This window comes from Tursiops truncatus, chromosome 1 (genome assembly GCF_011762595.2).
Source record: "Tursiops truncatus isolate mTurTru1 chromosome 1, mTurTru1.mat.Y, whole genome shotgun sequence".
In the NCBI taxonomy this organism is placed as follows: Eukaryota; Metazoa; Chordata; class Mammalia; order Artiodactyla; family Delphinidae; genus Tursiops; species Tursiops truncatus.
In genome coordinates, this window is record NC_047034.1 from 72972791 (window position 1) to 72991392 (window position 18602).

Consider the following 18602-nt stretch of genomic DNA (forward strand, 5'->3'; position numbering starts at 1 on the left):
TGAATTACTCTAACCTTACTACTAGAAAAATAAAAGTATATGCATACACGTAGTTTCTTACCTCTTACAACTATAGTAACCCTCCAGCAAAAAATAAACAGGAAAGTAAAATAAACAGGAAAGAAGAGAGAAAAAGCAGTACCTTTAGGATTTACTGACCATCTTTGTTTAGTTATTTAGCCTTTGCTATAATTGATGACCTTGAATTTTAAAAAATATTCTGAATCAACAAGTCATTTGCCATAAGTGCTCTAGGTTAATAACCAATACCACTACTTCCACATTTGTGGAGACTTTACCCATTATCTTATTTATCTTCCTGAAGCCCTGTAAGATAGGCACAGCAAGCACTCTTATCCCTACTTACAGAGAAAGGGAGAAATAGCTAATAAGCGGGCAGATTCAGGAAGACCCCAAGTTTTGAGAAGCCTAGCTCAGAAATGTCTGGTTTAAATGAATACATATGACAATTCTGCTCTATCAAGAAAAAGGGAACGGCTGGACTTCCCTGGTGGTCCAGGGGTTAAGACTCCGTGCTCCCAATGCAGGGGGCACGGGTTCAATCCTTGGTTGGGGAACTAAGATCCCACATGCCACACAGTGCAGCCAAAAAACAAAAAACAAACGACAGGGAACTGCTACAACCTTCCAACCAAGTTTAATTAGTATTACTAATACTAATTAGCATTAAAATTGGTTGTCATTGATTTTCACTCAAGAATAACAGTGAACAATGTTTGCACAATAAGTATTCAGTAAATGACGTTAACTCATTCTTTTTTTAAAGCCTACACGTTAAAAAAAAATACATTTAATTAATTAATTAATTGATTGATTGATTTTGGCTACGCTGGGTCTTAGTTGTGGCATGTGGGCTTCTTAGTTGTGGCATGCATGTGGGATCTAGTTCTCCGACCAGGGATCGAACTCGGGCCCCGTATATTGGGAGCGTGGAGTCTAATCCACTGGACCACAAGGGAAGTCTCCTAACTCATTTTTATAAGATGACTCAGTCTGTCCAAAGCTAAGTCCTCTCCTAGAGCTATATCCCCTACTACCCAACTCGACATCTCTACACCCAAGTCAGCCTAGGAAGACAAAAGAAGACGCTTTACCTTGCCCCAAACCTCTGGGTATCACTGAAAGGAATTACTGTATGTATGTGCTGGGGTTGCAGAAAAGTTTGGTTAGGATACACCATGTTTCCTACTTACCATACTGTGATGAGAAAACGTGTTCCCTGAAGCAGGCTGTGATATGGCACTCTGCTTCGAGTTACTGAACACCAGAGGCTGGGCAAGAGAAGGAGCCTGAGATGGATCCAGATTAGATGAATCATTCTCCATTGAAGATGGTGTCTTCCCCAACAGAACAGCAAGGTCAATTCTGGTGGAGAGATGGGAGCTTGATGAATAATGACTGAACATTCCAGCATTCCCCAACACCCGACTCAGATTATGGTTAGATCAAAATGAAGTCACTCCCCAGAAACACAAAGCCGTGAAATGCTTAATTCATCAAAATAACAGATCTGTAAGAGCCACAACAGTATCTACCTATGCTCCAATGAGGCTGCCAACCTTAATAATGTTATATATTTTAAGTTTAGTGAAATTAACTTAGTGAAATATCAAATGTTACTTTTAATACAGCAGCTCAATAATTGGGCCAAAATTTACAAATTTTTACCCATGATTTTAATACTGAATACCTGTCATTACCAATATCTAATATATAAAACCACATACTAGAATGCTGGCATCCTCAAGCAGCTTTGGAACAAGAAGGGTTTGGGGAATTTTTCCCCAAATTTTTAAAATATTTCAAGTTACTTGTGATATAATGAAAATATATACTAGGGGCTTTTCAAATTTCCTGAGTAGTAGGAGTGTCTTTTGTTTTTCATAATTGGTCTCTTTCAACTACAGTTTATGCTAATAAAGTAACTCAGGGTGGGACCCCTCACAGAGTTTCAAGAAGGCGGCGGGTCACCAGAAACACCAAGAAAGTGATTAGAGAGTTGGAACTTTCAGCCCCACCACACTCCACCCACTTCTAGAGAAGGAAGAGGAGCTAGAGACTGAATTCAATCACCAATGACTTTATCAATCATGCCTATGTAATGAAACTCTCATTAAAAACTCTTGAACAATGAGGTTCAGTGAGCTTCTGGGATGGTGAACACATCGATGTGCCAGGAGGGCAGTACACCCAGAGAGGGCTTAGAAGCTCTGTGCTCCACCAACCCCCATACCATGCCCTATGCATCTCTTCCATCTGGCTCTTCCTGAGTACTGGTTATAATAAACCAGGGACAGCAAGTAAAACTCTTTCCTGAGTTATATGAGTCATTCTAGCAAATTATTAAACCTGAGCAGGGGGCTGTGAGAACTCCCAAATTTGTAGTCGGCTGGGCAGAAATGTGCAGGTGGCCCATTTGCAGCTGACCTCTGAAGTAAATAAAGGCAGTCTTGTGGTACTGAGCCGTCAACTTGGGTCTGCGCTAACTCTGGAGAGTTAGTGTCAGAACACCCAGCTGGTGTCAGAGAATTGAAGAATTGGTGTGGAAAAAAATCACAGATATTTGGTATCATAGAAAAAAAAAAAAAAAGTATGGAGGTTCTTTAAAAAACTAAAAACAGAACTACCATATGACCCAGCAATCCCACTACTGGGCATATACCCTGAGAAAACTGTAATTCAAAGAGACATGTACCACAATGTTCACTGCAGCACTATTTATAATAGCCAGGACACGGAGGCAACCTAAATGTCCATCAACAGATGAATGGACAAAGAAGATGTGGCACATATACACAATGGAATATTACTCAGCCATAAAAAGAAACGAAATTGAGTTATTTGTAGTGAGGTGGATGGAGCTAGAGTCTGTCATACAAAGTGAAGTCAGAAAGAGAAAAACAAATACCGTATGCTAACTCATATTTATGGGATCTAAAAAAAATGGTACTGATGAACCTAGTAGCAGGGCAGGAATAAAGACACAGACATAGAGAAGGGACTTGAGGACATGGGGGAGAGGAAGGGGGAAGCTGGGGCAAAGTGAGAGTAGCATCAACATATATACACTACCAAATGTAAAATAGCTAGCTCTTGGGAAGCAGCAGCATAGCACAGGGAGATCAGCTTGGTGCTTTGCAATGACCTGGAGGGGTGGGATAGGAAGGCTCAAGAGAGAGGGGATATATGTATGAATATGGCTGATTCACTTTGTTGTACAACAAAAACTAACAGCATTGTGAAGCAATTATACTCCAATAAAGATGTATGAAAACAAAAAACACATTACCTCTGGTAATGACATCCTGAACATCCTATTCCTATCGCACTTCTCTTTAGGACATTCTGAATCAACAGCTATCATACCCAGGTCTAGAAATAATCCAAGAGTCTTTCAGGGGATAAAAATATTCCCTGACAAGTGTTATCTTCCTCTACTGACCCCAATACCTATGTTCAAGTTCTAAAAATTCCATAAGCCAGATCCTAGGGAAAAAAATTATCACCGTGCTCAGTGGGCTAAGCAAAGACCATAATTATTAAGCAAGAGAAGAAACTATTGAACAGTTCTGCAAATTCAGAAATAAATGAAAACTTTCCACTTTCAGCTTCTCTTTACCTGACTTACTACAAGTTCTAAGTTCTAAGTTTTAATCAATACCTATGATGCTGACAAGGCTGACCTATGTATTAAAGGGCTGTTTGGGGGAGAGTTAGCTTTAAAATTGTAATATATGGATTTCCATTCAGTAGATTACTAATATCAACTCTTACAAATCTACCAATCAACTTAATAGGACCCTAATATGATTTGGTTATCATTATTACCGACACCATGGGAGTCTGTAGAGGTCCAGTGCCATTCTTCCTTACAACTAACTTAGCAGATACCCTTGGGAAAAGATACAGAATTATACCACACACTTGCCTCTGACCAGCAGTGATTGTCACATTCTCCGCAGGCAGAGGCACTGACGACACATTAGAGGCAGTGAAGATCTTGGTCTCAGAAAGCTGGAAAACAGAGGAATTAGTCACTCCTAGTGTTAGGTAGGTTTCAGTCAGAAACCTGGCACAGGTTAAGGGGAATTCAACATCAAGAAAAAGGGGAAAACTCTTTGAAGAGAGAACTATCTACTCTAAGGAATCCTGAATGGACTGACTTTCAAGCCCCTTCTATCTGTGCACAATGGTTTTATCAAAAGAGAGGGTAGAATCAAGAAACCTAATAAAATCGAGTGGAGTCACATAATATGGGCACTGAACTTACAGGAAGGTGAATATGGTAGACAGAAAAACAGAGAAAGCCCCTTTATGTTTTCCCGCTACAGCTCCCAACTCCTACCTCAATCCAAACCATACTTTATCTTCCACTACTCCTCTCAAAGAAAGGAAGATCACAGCCAAGATGAAGACAGATATAAGTTAATTCTTGGCTTTTGAGCAGTAAGGGCCCAAGTGCTGATGAGTCGATATATGGAGGAATAATTTTAACATGCACTTTTTGGGGACTTCCCTGGTGGCGCAGTGGATAAGACTCCGTGCTCCTAATGCAGGGGGCCTGGGTTTGATCACTGGTCAGGGAACTACATCCGACATGCATGCCACAACTAAGAGTTTGCATGCTACAACTAAGGAGCCAGCGAGCCGCAACTAAAGGAACGCTGGAACCACGACTAAGGAGCCCGCCTGCCACAACTAAGACCTGGTGCAACCAAATAAATAAATACATATATATTTTTAAAAGGCATTTTTTGCCTTAAAACTGACTTTGTTACACCTAGTCTCTCCACTACAAAACACTAAAATTAGGTAAACAATTGTAAGGAATAAATCTTCCTACTATTCAAAAGTTGGTTTTTTTGGGGGGGGGGGGGCATGCTGCCCGGCCTTCTGGGATCTTAGTTCCCTGACCAGGAATTGAACCCTGGCCCTAGGCAGTGAAAGCGAGGAGTCCTTAACCACTGGACCACCAGGGAATTCCCCAAAAGCTGATTTTTTTAAAAAAACTTTTTGATTAAAATCTCCCCTCTAAAAACAGTGAATCCACTCCCCCAAATATATCATTCTCTGAAAGGTGGTTAAGCTGACAAGCCAAATCTTAGAAAGTATTCACAAAGCAGTCTAGCTCTGCTACAAGAGAAAACAATCACCCTCTAATGCTGATACATCCAGAATTTTAAAATTCAGGCCTGAAAACCAAAACAGTTTGACACATCATTTCCTCTTATCATATTCTGTCTTGACTGAATAAATACAAGTACAGGAAGGTTCATCCATGATCACGGGAAACTGTAATTCATAGCAAAAGCTTGACTGTGACCAGGGATCAGGAAAATTCTTTTACTCAGGTACTACTCCAGAGAATTCATATAGCTTGTTTATATGCCACCCATCTATGAGGTTTCCTAGTTTAGTCAATCTGGAAGATAGCCAAACCTACATGTTCATCTCAATTACAATCACCACGATGCACTCTTAGTACAAAAACAAAAGGGGTCCCAGAGTCAACCAGACTGTAAACTTAAGAACTTGGTACTGTAACTCTCATCTGTACCCACCTCTAAGCCAATTACAGGACCATACACCAATGCCTGAATGTGAACCAAATAACTGATTTGCTCCAAGGAGAGTCATGTGCCACCAGAAGCTATTACTCAATGCACTACCTGCCTAACTCCATTTCTAGTGCCCTACCCAACCACCATCTCTTCCTGGGATAAATCCGACAATCAGATATTGGACTTACACAAGTGCACTTGCCCTTTCCATAGTCTGGTTCCACAGAGTCCTGTTCATGCCCAGTCTCCTTCATATAACATATGTGAAATGTTCTGGCTCAGAACACTATTTTGGATGTAAAAGTTTTGGGTCAGAATCTTAAGGGTGAATTTTGAGGGGTAGAAACATACCCATTTTCTATCCCTAAACACCACTTAGGGATAGAACGTACTAATGAGGAATGACCTGGGAATACCTACATCTTCATTCCAATCTTCAGTTCCCCACTCCTCTGTTGCAGTCCTCCATGCACCTGGGAATAAAGGAAAAAACAATGAAGTAATTTTAAGTACCAGTACAAAGCACAGGCAGAAAATACGGACGTTTTAAACTTTTGGCAGCCAAAAGTGTAACTAGAATTTAGTAATCAGAAGGGATTCTTGGGCTTCAGAGGGAGGAAAAGACTTTTTAGAAAGGGATACCTCAGAACAACCAGGGTTTTAATAAGATTATGATTTCACAGCTACTTTCAGTTCTTGTTACACAGCTGTAATAGGAAAGAGAGCAAGACAGTAAGAAAGAGAGAGAAAATGCAAGAGACAGCAAGACTCCAATGGACCCAATGCTCCAAGCAATCTCTTAAGGGCCTTCAAGTCCTCTGACTTAGTAGTCCGTTCAGTGAAATGGCAGCAGACAATTTAAACTGAAACATGCAAGCTATACTTATTTGGTATAAGACAATACTGCAGGCAGTCTGAAGAAAGATGGCAGCAGGGGCAGAGGAACACAAATGGTTGCCACATTATAGTCAAAGGGCAGTGAAGAAGGAAAGGCCTGAAATCCAAACTGAGAGCACTGACACCTACCTGCTATGGGAACTGAATTTAAAAATGCATACTCAGGGCTTTCCTGGTGGCACAGTGGTTAAGAATCCGCCTGCCAATGCAGGGGACGTGGGTTCAATCCCTGATCCGGGAAGACCCCACATGCCATGGAGCAACTAAGCTTGTGCGACACAACTACTGAGCCTGCGCTCTAGAGCCCATGTGCCACAACTACTGAGCCTGTGTGCCACAACTACTGAAGCCCACGTGCCTAAAGCCCATGCTCCACAACAAGAGAAGCCACCACAATGAGAAGCCTGTGCGCCGCAACGAGGAGTGGCCCCGCTCTCTGCAACCAGAGAAAAGCCCACGTGCAGCAACGAAGACCCAACGCAGCCAAAAATAAAATTAAATTTAAAAATGCATACTCAGCAGAAGTCAAGTTTATAGATCGTTTTGATTTAACTATAAGAAACCCCAATGGATCTGTTCTTTTCAGAAGACACGAGATGAGATTGAAAAATAAAATATGTGTAATAGTTACCGTACTGGTCCTAACTATACAAAACACAAAATCTGACCTGTAAAAGTCATGGCACAGACAATGGAGGGACACAGTTTCTGTAGGAGAGGTCTGTAAATAATCAAACCACCTTGCATATTCCCCTTGTTTTGCTTTACGTATACGCATATCCTCAGAAAAGGAACCTGGCATTTTTTAAGGAATATAGGTGAGTTTCTATGAGACCTAAAATTCTTCCCTTCAACCAAAGAACCACACTAAGAAACAGGAACCTCTGTGTAGCAAGGACCAGAAAACGCCTTATTTTCTTCTCTAGAATAACAGTATATATTTAATAATTCTTAAAACATTCTCTCCAAATGGGGAAACTTCTTACAAGAATGGAAGAATGAAGGCATGGCATTCAGATTTCACTGTCACTGAAGAGAAATATTCTAACACCTACAAAACCCGTCTGAAATTCTCTTAAACATTTAATAATGAAAAATCCTATTTCCTAGAGAAAAATACGTTCAGTGCAATGCCTTTCCCAGGACAATATTAAAACTATGCCAGGGAAATTCCAAACCACTTAATAATGACAATGTTCTCCAAATCAAACTAAAGTCCAATCTCAGTTTAGACAAGTTACAAACCACACTCTTCTCTCCCTCTCTAGTGATGGCATTTTTCCTCCCCATTGACAACCATCCCACCCTGGCTAAACTGGAATCCAAAATCTGGGTTAACACATACACACAATCCTAGAATTGGAAGTGATCTAAGAAGTCATTTACTACTGAGAGGCTATCTCTCAATGCAAGAAATTTTTTTTCCCCTGTACTCTAGCGACTGCATCTGGAATGGAAAGGAAGACTGTAGACAGCTACTTGACACCTTCCTATATAGGACATATGGTCTTGGCTAAGGAAAAGGACTACATTGAGGAAGCGTTAAGGCACAGAAAGAGTGCAAATGCTCTGAACAAAAGATTAGGGCTTCCATTCCATCAGCAAAAAGCACAGACAATGTAAATGTTAAATATTCATTAAACTAATTTTTTTAAGGAGGAAAAACAGGCACAGAATATGAGAGAAAAAAGCAGAAAAATAAAAAGCAGGAAAACAGAAAAATGACATATCCACAGATATTTCAGTTCATAAAAATCTATTAAATATCCGGGGCAGTTAGGCGCCTGGATGTATCATACCAGGAGCAGTCTCAAATTTTCGGGGATAATTTGACCCCTCAACCCCAATGAAATCAAGTCCTGAAACAAAAAAGAAAAGAAAAGAAAAAACAACCAGTGAAATTTTGCTTGTGAATGAGAATGTTTGCCCCCAACACACAATTCCCACTGTACCTGTGGATATTTTAAGGGTAGATTTGAGTCTCTTTTTAAATTAAAAAGGGAATTTGTAATTTGCTATCATGAAAACACAAAAAGAGATCATGCATGAAGCTTAAGTTCAAATCATGAAACTTTGAAGGGAATGCATGAAACTATACTCAACACTTTCACACTAACAAGCAATTCACATAATTTTTCATTCAGCCACAAATCAAAAATTTCTGAGTCTAGCCTCCCAAATCTGCTATTCTCTACTCGATATAAATAAACACACACCTCTTTCTTCCCTCTCTCTTTTCCCAACCAGATCCTTGTTGAAAATAGCTAAGGCTTTCAATCTAGGACTGGGACTCCATGCCTAATTTTGTATCCACAACTAAAAACAAATCCCTCGACTTCTATTATCTTTTCTGCTAATGATAAAAAGCCAAATACCCAAGAACGAACTACAGCTCAGAAACATATCTGTTATTCGGACTGTTACCAATGCTCTACAAAGCCATCAAGAGATGAATGAAGAGCAGTTCTAATGCCTCCAAAGTATAAGTTAAAACAGAAAAGGATATTTCATAGCCAAATGGTTAAGGGACTTCAAAAAGATATCTAGCTTGCCAATAACTCAACTTTAGCCTCCACCAATGAGAAATCTGTATTAAAAATGAGTTTATAAGATAGCTTGATGAACAACAAGCAAGTAACATTCAGGACCTGAGGTACAGCATATTGTGGGCAGTAGATGAGAAGTGATTTGTGCCAAAGACCTTCCTAAAGACGCAGGATTAAGGTAACTGATTTCTGAAAGGGGGTAAGGCAAATTTAAATGGATAAGGAGTCAAACAGCCTATTTCATGCTCTACTATTAACCCTTCCCCCACTTTGTAAGAGGAAAAAATTCTCAGGCTTTCCATGTGCTGGCTCAGCCAGAAAGAGGTAGCTGGTCTCATAAGAAAGTACTCTGGAACCAAGAGGCTGTTCTATTTAAAGTAGTAAAAGTTATCTCTTACTTCCAAACACATCTTGGTGTATCCCACAAGCCTAACATATCCTCAAACATATATACACTACCCAAATATGCATCAAAGTCAGCTAACAAAAAAAGCGAATCCCATAATACTCTACCACACCCAGAAGACTATCCAACAAAGAAAGGCAGAAAGTCTCCAGATTTCCTTCTTGCCCATAAACTGAGATTTCCCAAAAATTAAGGGAAAAAGATAATCCTATCTCTGTATGCAGAAACAAACTGACAGTGGGCTTTGATTCTGGGCCCTATTCATCTTTACAAGTAGTGGCTTGATTAATTCTGGATATCTTTTCAAAAGGCAAAGCTAAGTAGCCAAACAGAAACACTAGGAAATACAATTGGAGCTAATGGTATAATGGAAAGAGCATGAGCTTTGAGAGTCAAAAAATTCTGAGTTCAAACAAATTTCATAACCACTCTTGCAGTCTAAGTCTTGTCATCTGGAAAGTGATGATAAATAATGTCTATTTCATAAAATAGTGATGAAGATCAGGTGAAACAGCATGTATAATGTGCCCATGGGCACAAAGTAAATGAAGGAGAGTACACTGCAATTCAGTTGTCACCCCTTTCCTCTCTCTGACTCAGCAGCCAAAAACTACTCCACTTTTTTGTTAAGTATATCCTCAAAAAAATTATTTCTTTAGATTCCCAGAGACAAGAAACTAATAAAAGTCACTCACTCGTCCCATCATCTGGTTCAAAGTGGCCAGTGTTGTTCCATGTATTGCCGCTATTATTGCCATAGTTATCATCAGTATTGGCCGGCTCTGCATAATCAGCTGGGTTAAAGGTTCTGGGAGAAAAAAAAAAAAAAAAAAAGCTTAAAAGAGTCTCTGAGCTCTAAGCAGCACCAGTGAAAATTAACTCAAAAGGAGGGCAATCAGAATCTTGATTGTCTCTTTCCTAGTACAGATCAACCATGGCCCCATTCTATAAGCCTGTAAGCTGTCTACTTTTGCTCACTTACCAGCTTACCTAAAATTTCATGGTATGATCTTTTTTTTTTATAATTTTAATTTATATCCACTATCCCTTTTGGATTAGGACACCAATAAAATCCACATGAAGATTTTGAGAAAATAGCAGGTATGTGTATTCAAATGAGATAAAATAATTCAGGTGGTAAATGCTTATCTCCCAGAAATAAGCCCTATGCCTATACACACCTGATGAAATAGTCCAGCAATCTTTCTGATCACATTTTGGTTATAGCTGCCTATTATCCTCAGGATACCAGGATATTAACCATGCTAAAACATTATGGTAATGCTTAAGGAAAAATTAAAGACTTTAACACTGGATCAATGAAACTTACCCCATTCCTTGAGCAGAAAACCTTCCTCCCCGCCTACCAGAGCCACCTAAAGAATGAGAAAAAGAGGGAGAAAGAAATATTTTAGAAGTTGATATAAGATCACCTTGCCAACAGAGGCAGCTTTGGAAAGTAAGTGGTTGACATCATCAGATATTCCTTCTCTCACTCTGTAGCACATCAGTTAATATAACACAGCAGGACAATTATTATTGACAAGGTTGTTCCTTTGCTGATCAAACTGCTGGATCCTCAAGCAAATACAATAATAGCAACAATAAAGAGCAGAGGAAATGACATCTACCTTCCTTCCCACTGCCCACTCAGTAGTCTCTAGAATTTGCATGACACTTCAACAATTAAGGTATCCAGAGTCCATGTGAATTTGTCTGGTTTTAAATAAAGTAGACCCCTACTAAACTAATAAGAGTAGCTTGCCCCCAATATCCATCCCGCCAACAAACTGATCACCTCTGCCTCGGCCACGACCTCTTCTGCCTCTTTCTGTGCCTCTTCCAGAAGGCCCTCCACTCTTGGTGCCATCTAATCCATTTTCCTGACCTCGAACTGAAATTTAAAAACAAAACAAAACAAAACAAAACAAAACACCACAGATGGCCAGAGCAAAGTGAATAGAAAGTATGTACACAAATGGTATGTATACATGGTGGTGGGGAGACAAAAACAAAGAAGAGAAAATGAGCTGGAAGGATGGAACATGATGGTTACTAGGGAATGGTTACTAGTCAAACAATTTTACAAACGGCTACAAGGTAACTTCATGCTCAACTGGTGGCTGTTGCTAGAAAAGGCTACATGCAAGAAATGCCAAGGTCTCAGAACAGATGCTTTTAAGAAAAATCATAAGGATGATATAATGGTTACTAGATCCAGCCTCGCAGAGCCCTGACATCCCTCAAGTCTAGACATTACTAACCCACAACTGGTTTTGTTAAAGCCCCATGCATACACTCTCGTCCGCGGCTGGCACCTCTCCCCCGTCTTGGTGGCCCACCACGTCGCCGACTATAGTCTCTGTCCCGGTCTCGATTTTCTTTGCCTTCCTCGTTGGATTCCGTTTGGCCACCGTCCTTCTGTCCTGAGACTCCTTTCTTCTTCCCAACCATCTCCCAGGAATGCTAAAGAAGAGCAGAGCATTCATGTCTAATCAATATAGGCTGCTACCAGGAAACCAGAGATAAAAGCTGGGACAACTGTTAACCATTCTCCTCTCAGCATCCACATCTAAGATAACTTCTATTAGTTTATTTCTGTTTAAGTGGAGAGTATAGACAGAACCTCAAAACAAATTCTACACCTATCACTGCAAAATTAAAGCCCTTTTTGTAGAAGAGGCGCTTATAAGCAAATGGATTGCAGGGATCACTTCCAAAAGGGTTACCGAGATCTCTGTCCAGTTCAGTCACTCGGCGTGGTAGTCAAAGGACCTAGTTACTTACTGGACCTTTCTGTCAAGTGTGTTTCCTGGGCTGAAAAAACTAATTCCCTTTGGATTCAGTGACTCCCAGTTTTTTATAGCCTTATCCATGTCAAATAAAGCAGAAAAGAAAACTGAAAGTTTGTAAAAGTTAACTCTGAATTCAGAATGAACGAATATCATTTGACTCTTGAGTATATTCTCTAATTCAACAACCTAGAATTTATGAGGAAAACAACTATACCTACTCCCCAACCCACCCCCCTTCACACACACCAATTTCCTTTATTGAAAAGAAGACCAAATAGCAGTCAGGAAAGCACAGCCCTGGCCTTGAGACATGCTGACTATAGGAAGCCTTCCATTCCTGGTTTTATTCACTGTGTTCTCCCCTATACATCCTGAATTGCTACAATACGATTCAACCTTCCTCAAAGCAGTTCATTCCAGATTGCAGGAGGGAATATTTACAGTAAGGAAAATGAGTTAAACAGTCTTGCAAAAACTCATTCCTTAGGAAAATGAGTTTTATAAATTTGAAGGTTTTTTTTGGCCTTGCTGTGTGGCTTGCAGGATCTTAGTCCCCTTACCAGGGACTGAACACAGGTTCTCAGTAGTGAAAGCGTGGAGTCCTAACTACCAGCGAATTCCCTATAAATTTAAAGTTTTAAACACACAAATACATTGATTTACAAATTTTTGCAGAAAATATGTACAAATGAAAGTTCCAGTTCAATCACCAAGACTATCAGAGCTTTACTATCCTAGATACCATCTAACCCAAACTACAATGGCCCTGTTGCTCAGCAACAGGTGTCTAATATCCAATAACTTTGAAAATATGGAATAGTAGTATGAAACTACTATTAATTTTGTCAGGGTTGATAATAATATTGTGGTCATACAAAAGAGTAACCTTTAAGGGAAACATGCCAAAGAATTTAGGAAATAAAGTACTATGATGTCTACAACAACTTATTTCCAAATAATCCCAAGTGTCCACCAGTGGATGAGTGGATAAACAAGATGTGCTACAAACATACAACGGAATATTATTCAGCCCTAAAAAGGAGTGAAATTCTGACACAAGCCACAATATAGATAAACCTTGAAAACATTTTGCTAAACGAAGACACAAAAAGACAAATATTATTTGATTCCACTCACATGAGGTACCAAGAACAGGGAGAACCTTACACGAGGTAGTGAAAATAGGTGTTACCCCAACCTGGGAGTCGGGAAACGGAGAGTTAACTGTTTAATGGATACAGTTTCTAATTAGGAAATGAATAAGTTCTGGAAATGGATAGTGGTAATGGTTGTCCAACACTGTGAATGTCCTTAATGCCAATGAATTGTATATTTAAAATGGATAAACTGGTCTATTTTGTTAAGTATATTTTACCACAATTTAAACATTTTTAAGTTCAAAAACAGTATATTTAAAACTATACTAAAAGCATATCTACATATTCTAAAAAGTCCACAAGAAATACTTTACTAAAAATTAAGTATCTGCCTAGCACTCGGCAGCTCCTTGTTGCCTACTCTTTCAACCCACCCGGATTCCACATTATAGCTGGTAGGTCAATTTTTGCTCACAGTAGCTTCAATTCATAAATTATAGTAACCTTGTAGCTAAATCTACATCAGCAACACTGGAAACCAGACTCGACACAGTTCTTCGAGTTTTTGCTACTCTGTCTCAAAACCTGATAGGTTTCAGAAACCTGTCACCTTTTTCTTCTCTATGGTTATACATCAGCTGCTGGCACGAGATGGGTTCTGTAAGTAAAAAGAATTACTATAATCTTCCCGAGGCACTGCCAGTTTTCTAATACGATCTCATCCAACCAAATACATCCAACATTGATTCCCACTGGTTTCACTAGTAGCTTATTTATTTGTGGCATAAACCTACATTCTCTACCTTTTTTTCTTTTTTGATACTGTGAAAGGTCAGACTTGTAGCACTAGGCAGGAGATGCTAGAAGGTGAAACAAAATATGACTTGTGCAAAAAAAAAAAAAAAAAATTCACTTTTTTTTTTTTTTGGCCGTGCCATGCAGCATGCAGGACCTTAGTTACTCAACCAGGGATCGAACCCGTGCCCGCTGCACTGGGAGCTTGGAGTCTTAACCACTGGACCGCCAGGAAAGTCCCCCCAAAATTCACACTTTGTAAAAGTGTAAGTAGATTCACCTCTACCTCTACCCCACTGCCTCGAAAATACAGAGGCAATTACTCTGGAGTAAACTCAAGATGAACCAGAACTGCTTTCTGATTATCCAGGCAGTAATTTTCAAACAAGGCCCATAATATAAAATCTAATCTAGGACCACACTTTTGAAGAGAAAAAGGTACGAATTTAAATTCAATGATTAAAAATAGTTTTTCACTATTATTTCCCATTGCTTCGAGGAAACTGACAAACCTCCAACATTCAGCTAAAGTGACACTGTAACATCAGTAAGTTAATCTCTCTAAGGATGAAATCTGGTTATCAATTTCAACCAAAGATCCCCTAAGTAATATCAAGTAAATAAAAATGACTTCAAATGATACACTCCTCATTAAAAAAATAATAATAAAGGTCTCTACTAAACACTGCAGGAACATACCAAAGATTAATTAGTAAGGCAGAATCCCTGCTCTTAAGGGGCTTAAAAATTTGAAACAGTAATAAGACAATAACAAAACACAGGATTCTCATTAAATAGAAAGGAAAGGAGGAGGTGAAAGCAACTCTAAATTCTAGGGCAAGAGTTCCTCCAATATCCCCTGTCATCTCCAGGGATGGTCAACAGGCTCTAAAGTTTGTTTCTTTGCTAATTCAACAGAAGTAAGTTCACATGATGAAAAGGTATTGTGAAATGTAAAGCTGATATTGGTGGGAGTGTTCTGAAATCAGAATCCAGTAGTCTGCGGCTTTGTTCAATAGCAATAAAACATGTGAGCAGAAATCTTCCATGATTAGTAACTAAGGCTATTAAATAGCACCTCTAACTCAGACTAACCAAATCTTGAAAACAGTCACTAGCCTAGAATGAATAATTTATTTCCAGGCCAACTAGAAGAAACTGATTTTATCTGTTTTCTCCTATTTATTGTACATAAATTTTAAGTATTTGCAACCTGCGGTAAATAATCTCCAAGACAGTTCCTTGCTTTATTTGGAGAATAAGATACTGTGCTTTAAGGTGAGTTACCCCACTTGCTATTTCTGGAATTTACTAGCCTCTCAACGAGGGACCCACTTTCTAGAACACTTTATTAGCACTCTACCGTATCTGGGTTTCCTTCCAGCAGTACATTGATGGCTCTGTTGACATCTCCGTTGCAGTCATGCAAAGCAATGACACATTCATCCTGGTTCTTGCCTGTGATATCAATCAACTGAAAGAGAAAGATCAGCAACCATCATGAACAAGCCTGCACTCCCCACAAAAGAAAACTAGGTGAAAAAAAGGGAGAAGACACAGATGAGTTTGAAAGAAGCAGGCTTAAAAAAGTAAAACATGCAGAATTTTGGTACTCTAGTTCCAAAAGCAAAATATTAACAACCTGTGATTAGGGATGGGGCAAAAGTATTTATAAAGCAGTTGAATAATACAGCATCTAATAGAGAATCAAATGCAGAAGCATACAGGATCCAGTATACCATGACTTGCCACATTTCCTAGATGCCACAACTATTCGAAGCTGCTGTACAATGGTATCAACAAAGTCATTCAATAAACAAGAGATTAAAATTAAGGTAAAACCTCTTTGAACAAGGTATCTGTCCAAAAGGGTACAATCAGACAATAAAAGCAATCATAATTCGTTTAATACTATAGTGGAAAATATCCTGGTAGGCAGCAATTCTATTTAACTGTGCTTTGATCTTGATGTCTTTTTCCACAGCTTATGGCAAATTAGCGATACACTCACTTGTTTCACCTTTTCCTCAAAGTCAGCATCATTATGGTCCGAAATCATCTGTGCAAGTCGAATTTGTTCTGCAGTGGCCTAAGAAAGCGTGATCAAGAGACAACAGTTTAGAGAAATAAGAGGGATCTATATAGTCAACATTCATCATCTCCCACCCCAATTTCCTTCTCCTTGTTACAAATGACCAACTAATAAAACGCTACCACCATGACAACAAAGAGTGAAGCTGTGACTATTTCAAGCTACAATCTCTAAAAAAGCAGGGAGCTTTTTCACCTATGTTCACAGTTAAAGAGACTTTCACTCTGGGGTCACAGCACCACTTTGAAACGTCTGTGCCTTAATTCAATTTCATTTATTTGCAAAGTCATGTGTAAACCCTGTTCCTGATTCTGCAATGACCAATGCCACCCTTTTATTCCTTAGGGATGAGAATATCATTAAGGTTTAGTCTGAGGATACACTCGGCATATCTTCCAAGTATCCAGTGTATGTTTATAAGATGTCAGAAATTTTAGCCCCAACTGAGATTAAGTACTAAAATTCTGCTAGAAATTCACCTGGAAAAAGAAGTGAAAGAAAAATGAATAAGAGGAAAGTTCTAGTCTTACATATTCAATTTAACTGACCATAAACAAATGCAAATTAATTCATTCATATTAGCTGCCAACAAATACCAGACTAGTTATTAAAAAAAAAAGATATCTAAACCCAACTTAAAAAAAAAAAGAGAGAAAACTCATAAACTTCAGCACCCAGGTGCCAAGGAGGTTAATTTACTCTTTAAAACTGAGCAATACTCTAGGGTGTCTCATCTGTTAATCTTGAAGGAACATAGTAAAGATGCTAACTCCTCATGGGAAAGGAAAAATCAGATTAGGCCTCAATGAGACCAGAGAGGAAAACAAAAGACAAGTTAGGGAAAAGAAGAGCAAAGGAAAGGAAGAAGGTGGCAAGACAAAGATTGGCTAGAGGGATATCAAAGTGCAAGGTCTAGGAAATAAGAAATGTATTGCTAAAACAACCCAGGTGAATGAAGGAAAATGCTATCTTAGAGATACAGAGCACAGGACCCATTCTTTCCAAGCCTCATAATGCAGTAAATTAAGCCCATTGCATCACAGCATGTCATTAACAGGTATCAGGCCCCAAGTGAAAAGAGGCATGGATTAGAAAATAAGAATAACGAACCCAAACTAATAATCCAAAGCACAGAATGATGCTGCACTAGATGGAAACCAGTATCAACCAGCAAGGCTATCCCATGGATCCATATCCTTTGGGTTCTTTACCTGGGGCCGCTGCTTGTGCTGTGTCTGATTTTGGTTTTGAGGTGGTTCCCAGTTTCCCCGGGCTCGGTTAGTGCCCACCGACGTCATCATTTACAGTATATACAAATAACAGTATTTACAAGGTAGAATACTGAAAGATTTAAGAAAAAAAAAAAAGTTTAGATGTTAAATGTGGGCAAAATGTTTTCAACCTCTCTTTCATCAGCACCTTCACCACTTTCACTTCTTTAAAGAGACAAACCAACATTCACCTGTTCTTAAGACAGATTTCCAGTATGATAAATTCCTTAGAGAACTATGACTATTTATCCATTTTTGTAAAACAAGAAATATATAAAACATGTGTTGTGATGGTTTGTTTTAAAGTTATGAGCACGATTTGGTTACAGTCCCCTATACGCAACCTTTGTGAAGTTTTGCTATCTTGATAGTAAGCAAAACAATGTTAATAATCAAGTCTTCCAATAGGTGAAAATACCCAACGTCCCTTTGACAGAAGGAAAGATAATCAGCAAAGCCTGGAAACAAAAGCCTTCCAGGAAGGGGAATAGTCTACACTCCAAATAATAACAATTTAAAATGCTGTACTCAACCTACCTTTGAAAACAGCTTTACCTGCCTTACAACCTTTTAAACGTAAGTTGCATGTGTCCTCCATCATTTGGGAAAGGACAAGCTCAAGCCTAGCCTCTTTCTTCCTCCCTCAAGTTTCTATCTCTCAGTATGGTGTGGGGGCACGTATCAGCCCCAGTGACTTTGCCCAGAATCTCAGTTCCTTGGATAATAATTCTAACATGCTGTTTTTGTGGCTGCTTCTGTGGCTGCTTCTGTTGGTTTCCTAAGTTCACAGTTCCAAGAAACCAGAATTGCAATTCCCCTCCACCACTCACCTTAATATATAGAGAATCCCAAATTTGTCCCAAACCAAAAGCATCTAGCACAGAGTTTTATTTGGAAGAAAGTGCTTCTGGGAAGTCATTTTAAATTTGAGACATTATTGCCAGCAAGATGACTTTGTTGAGTCTCTAGAGACATGGAACACACAGGGCCTTCCCAAAACCAGATCAGTTTTGTTAGTAACACTTCTAACAAGCAAAGATTCTACTGAATTTAAGTTGCCTTCATTGATACTTTGTTTTATAATGCAATCTCAGCTGTTGCATTTAGTAAACAAAGAAAAC

At 39.1% G+C, this 18602-nt stretch overlaps 1 protein-coding gene across 32 annotated transcripts in view; it reads right to left on the reverse strand.

Moving 5' to 3' along the window:
* The window catches only part of UBAP2L (ubiquitin associated protein 2 like), a 42866-nt gene that overhangs the window by 20811 nt on the left and 3453 nt on the right, over positions 1-18602 (reverse strand). For 15 of the 32 annotated variants that reach the window (XR_012332901.1, XR_012332899.1, XR_012332900.1 and 12 more), the window contains exons 2-12: positions 17422-17551; positions 16130-16207; positions 15482-15592; positions 11696-11897; positions 11230-11325; positions 10762-10807; positions 10127-10239; positions 8279-8338; positions 6003-6055; positions 3950-4035; positions 1215-1386 (exon numbers count right to left, since the gene is read on the reverse strand). Coding sequence is in view for 27 of the 32 variants with exons in the window: in XM_033858206.2 (XP_033714097.1) it covers positions 1215-1386; positions 3950-4035; positions 6003-6055; positions 8279-8338; positions 10127-10239; positions 10762-10807; positions 11230-11325; positions 11696-11897; positions 15482-15592; positions 16130-16207; positions 17422-17511 (1107 nt within the window). In the remaining 5 variants the exon portion in view is untranslated. The remainder of the gene's footprint in view (positions 1-1214; positions 1387-3949; positions 4036-6002; positions 6056-8278; positions 8339-10126; positions 10240-10761; positions 10808-11229; positions 11326-11695; positions 11898-15481; positions 15593-16129; positions 16208-17421; positions 17552-18602) is intronic. The other 17 variants (XM_033858292.2, XM_033858262.2, XM_033858286.2 and 14 more) reach the window with 3 other exon arrangements.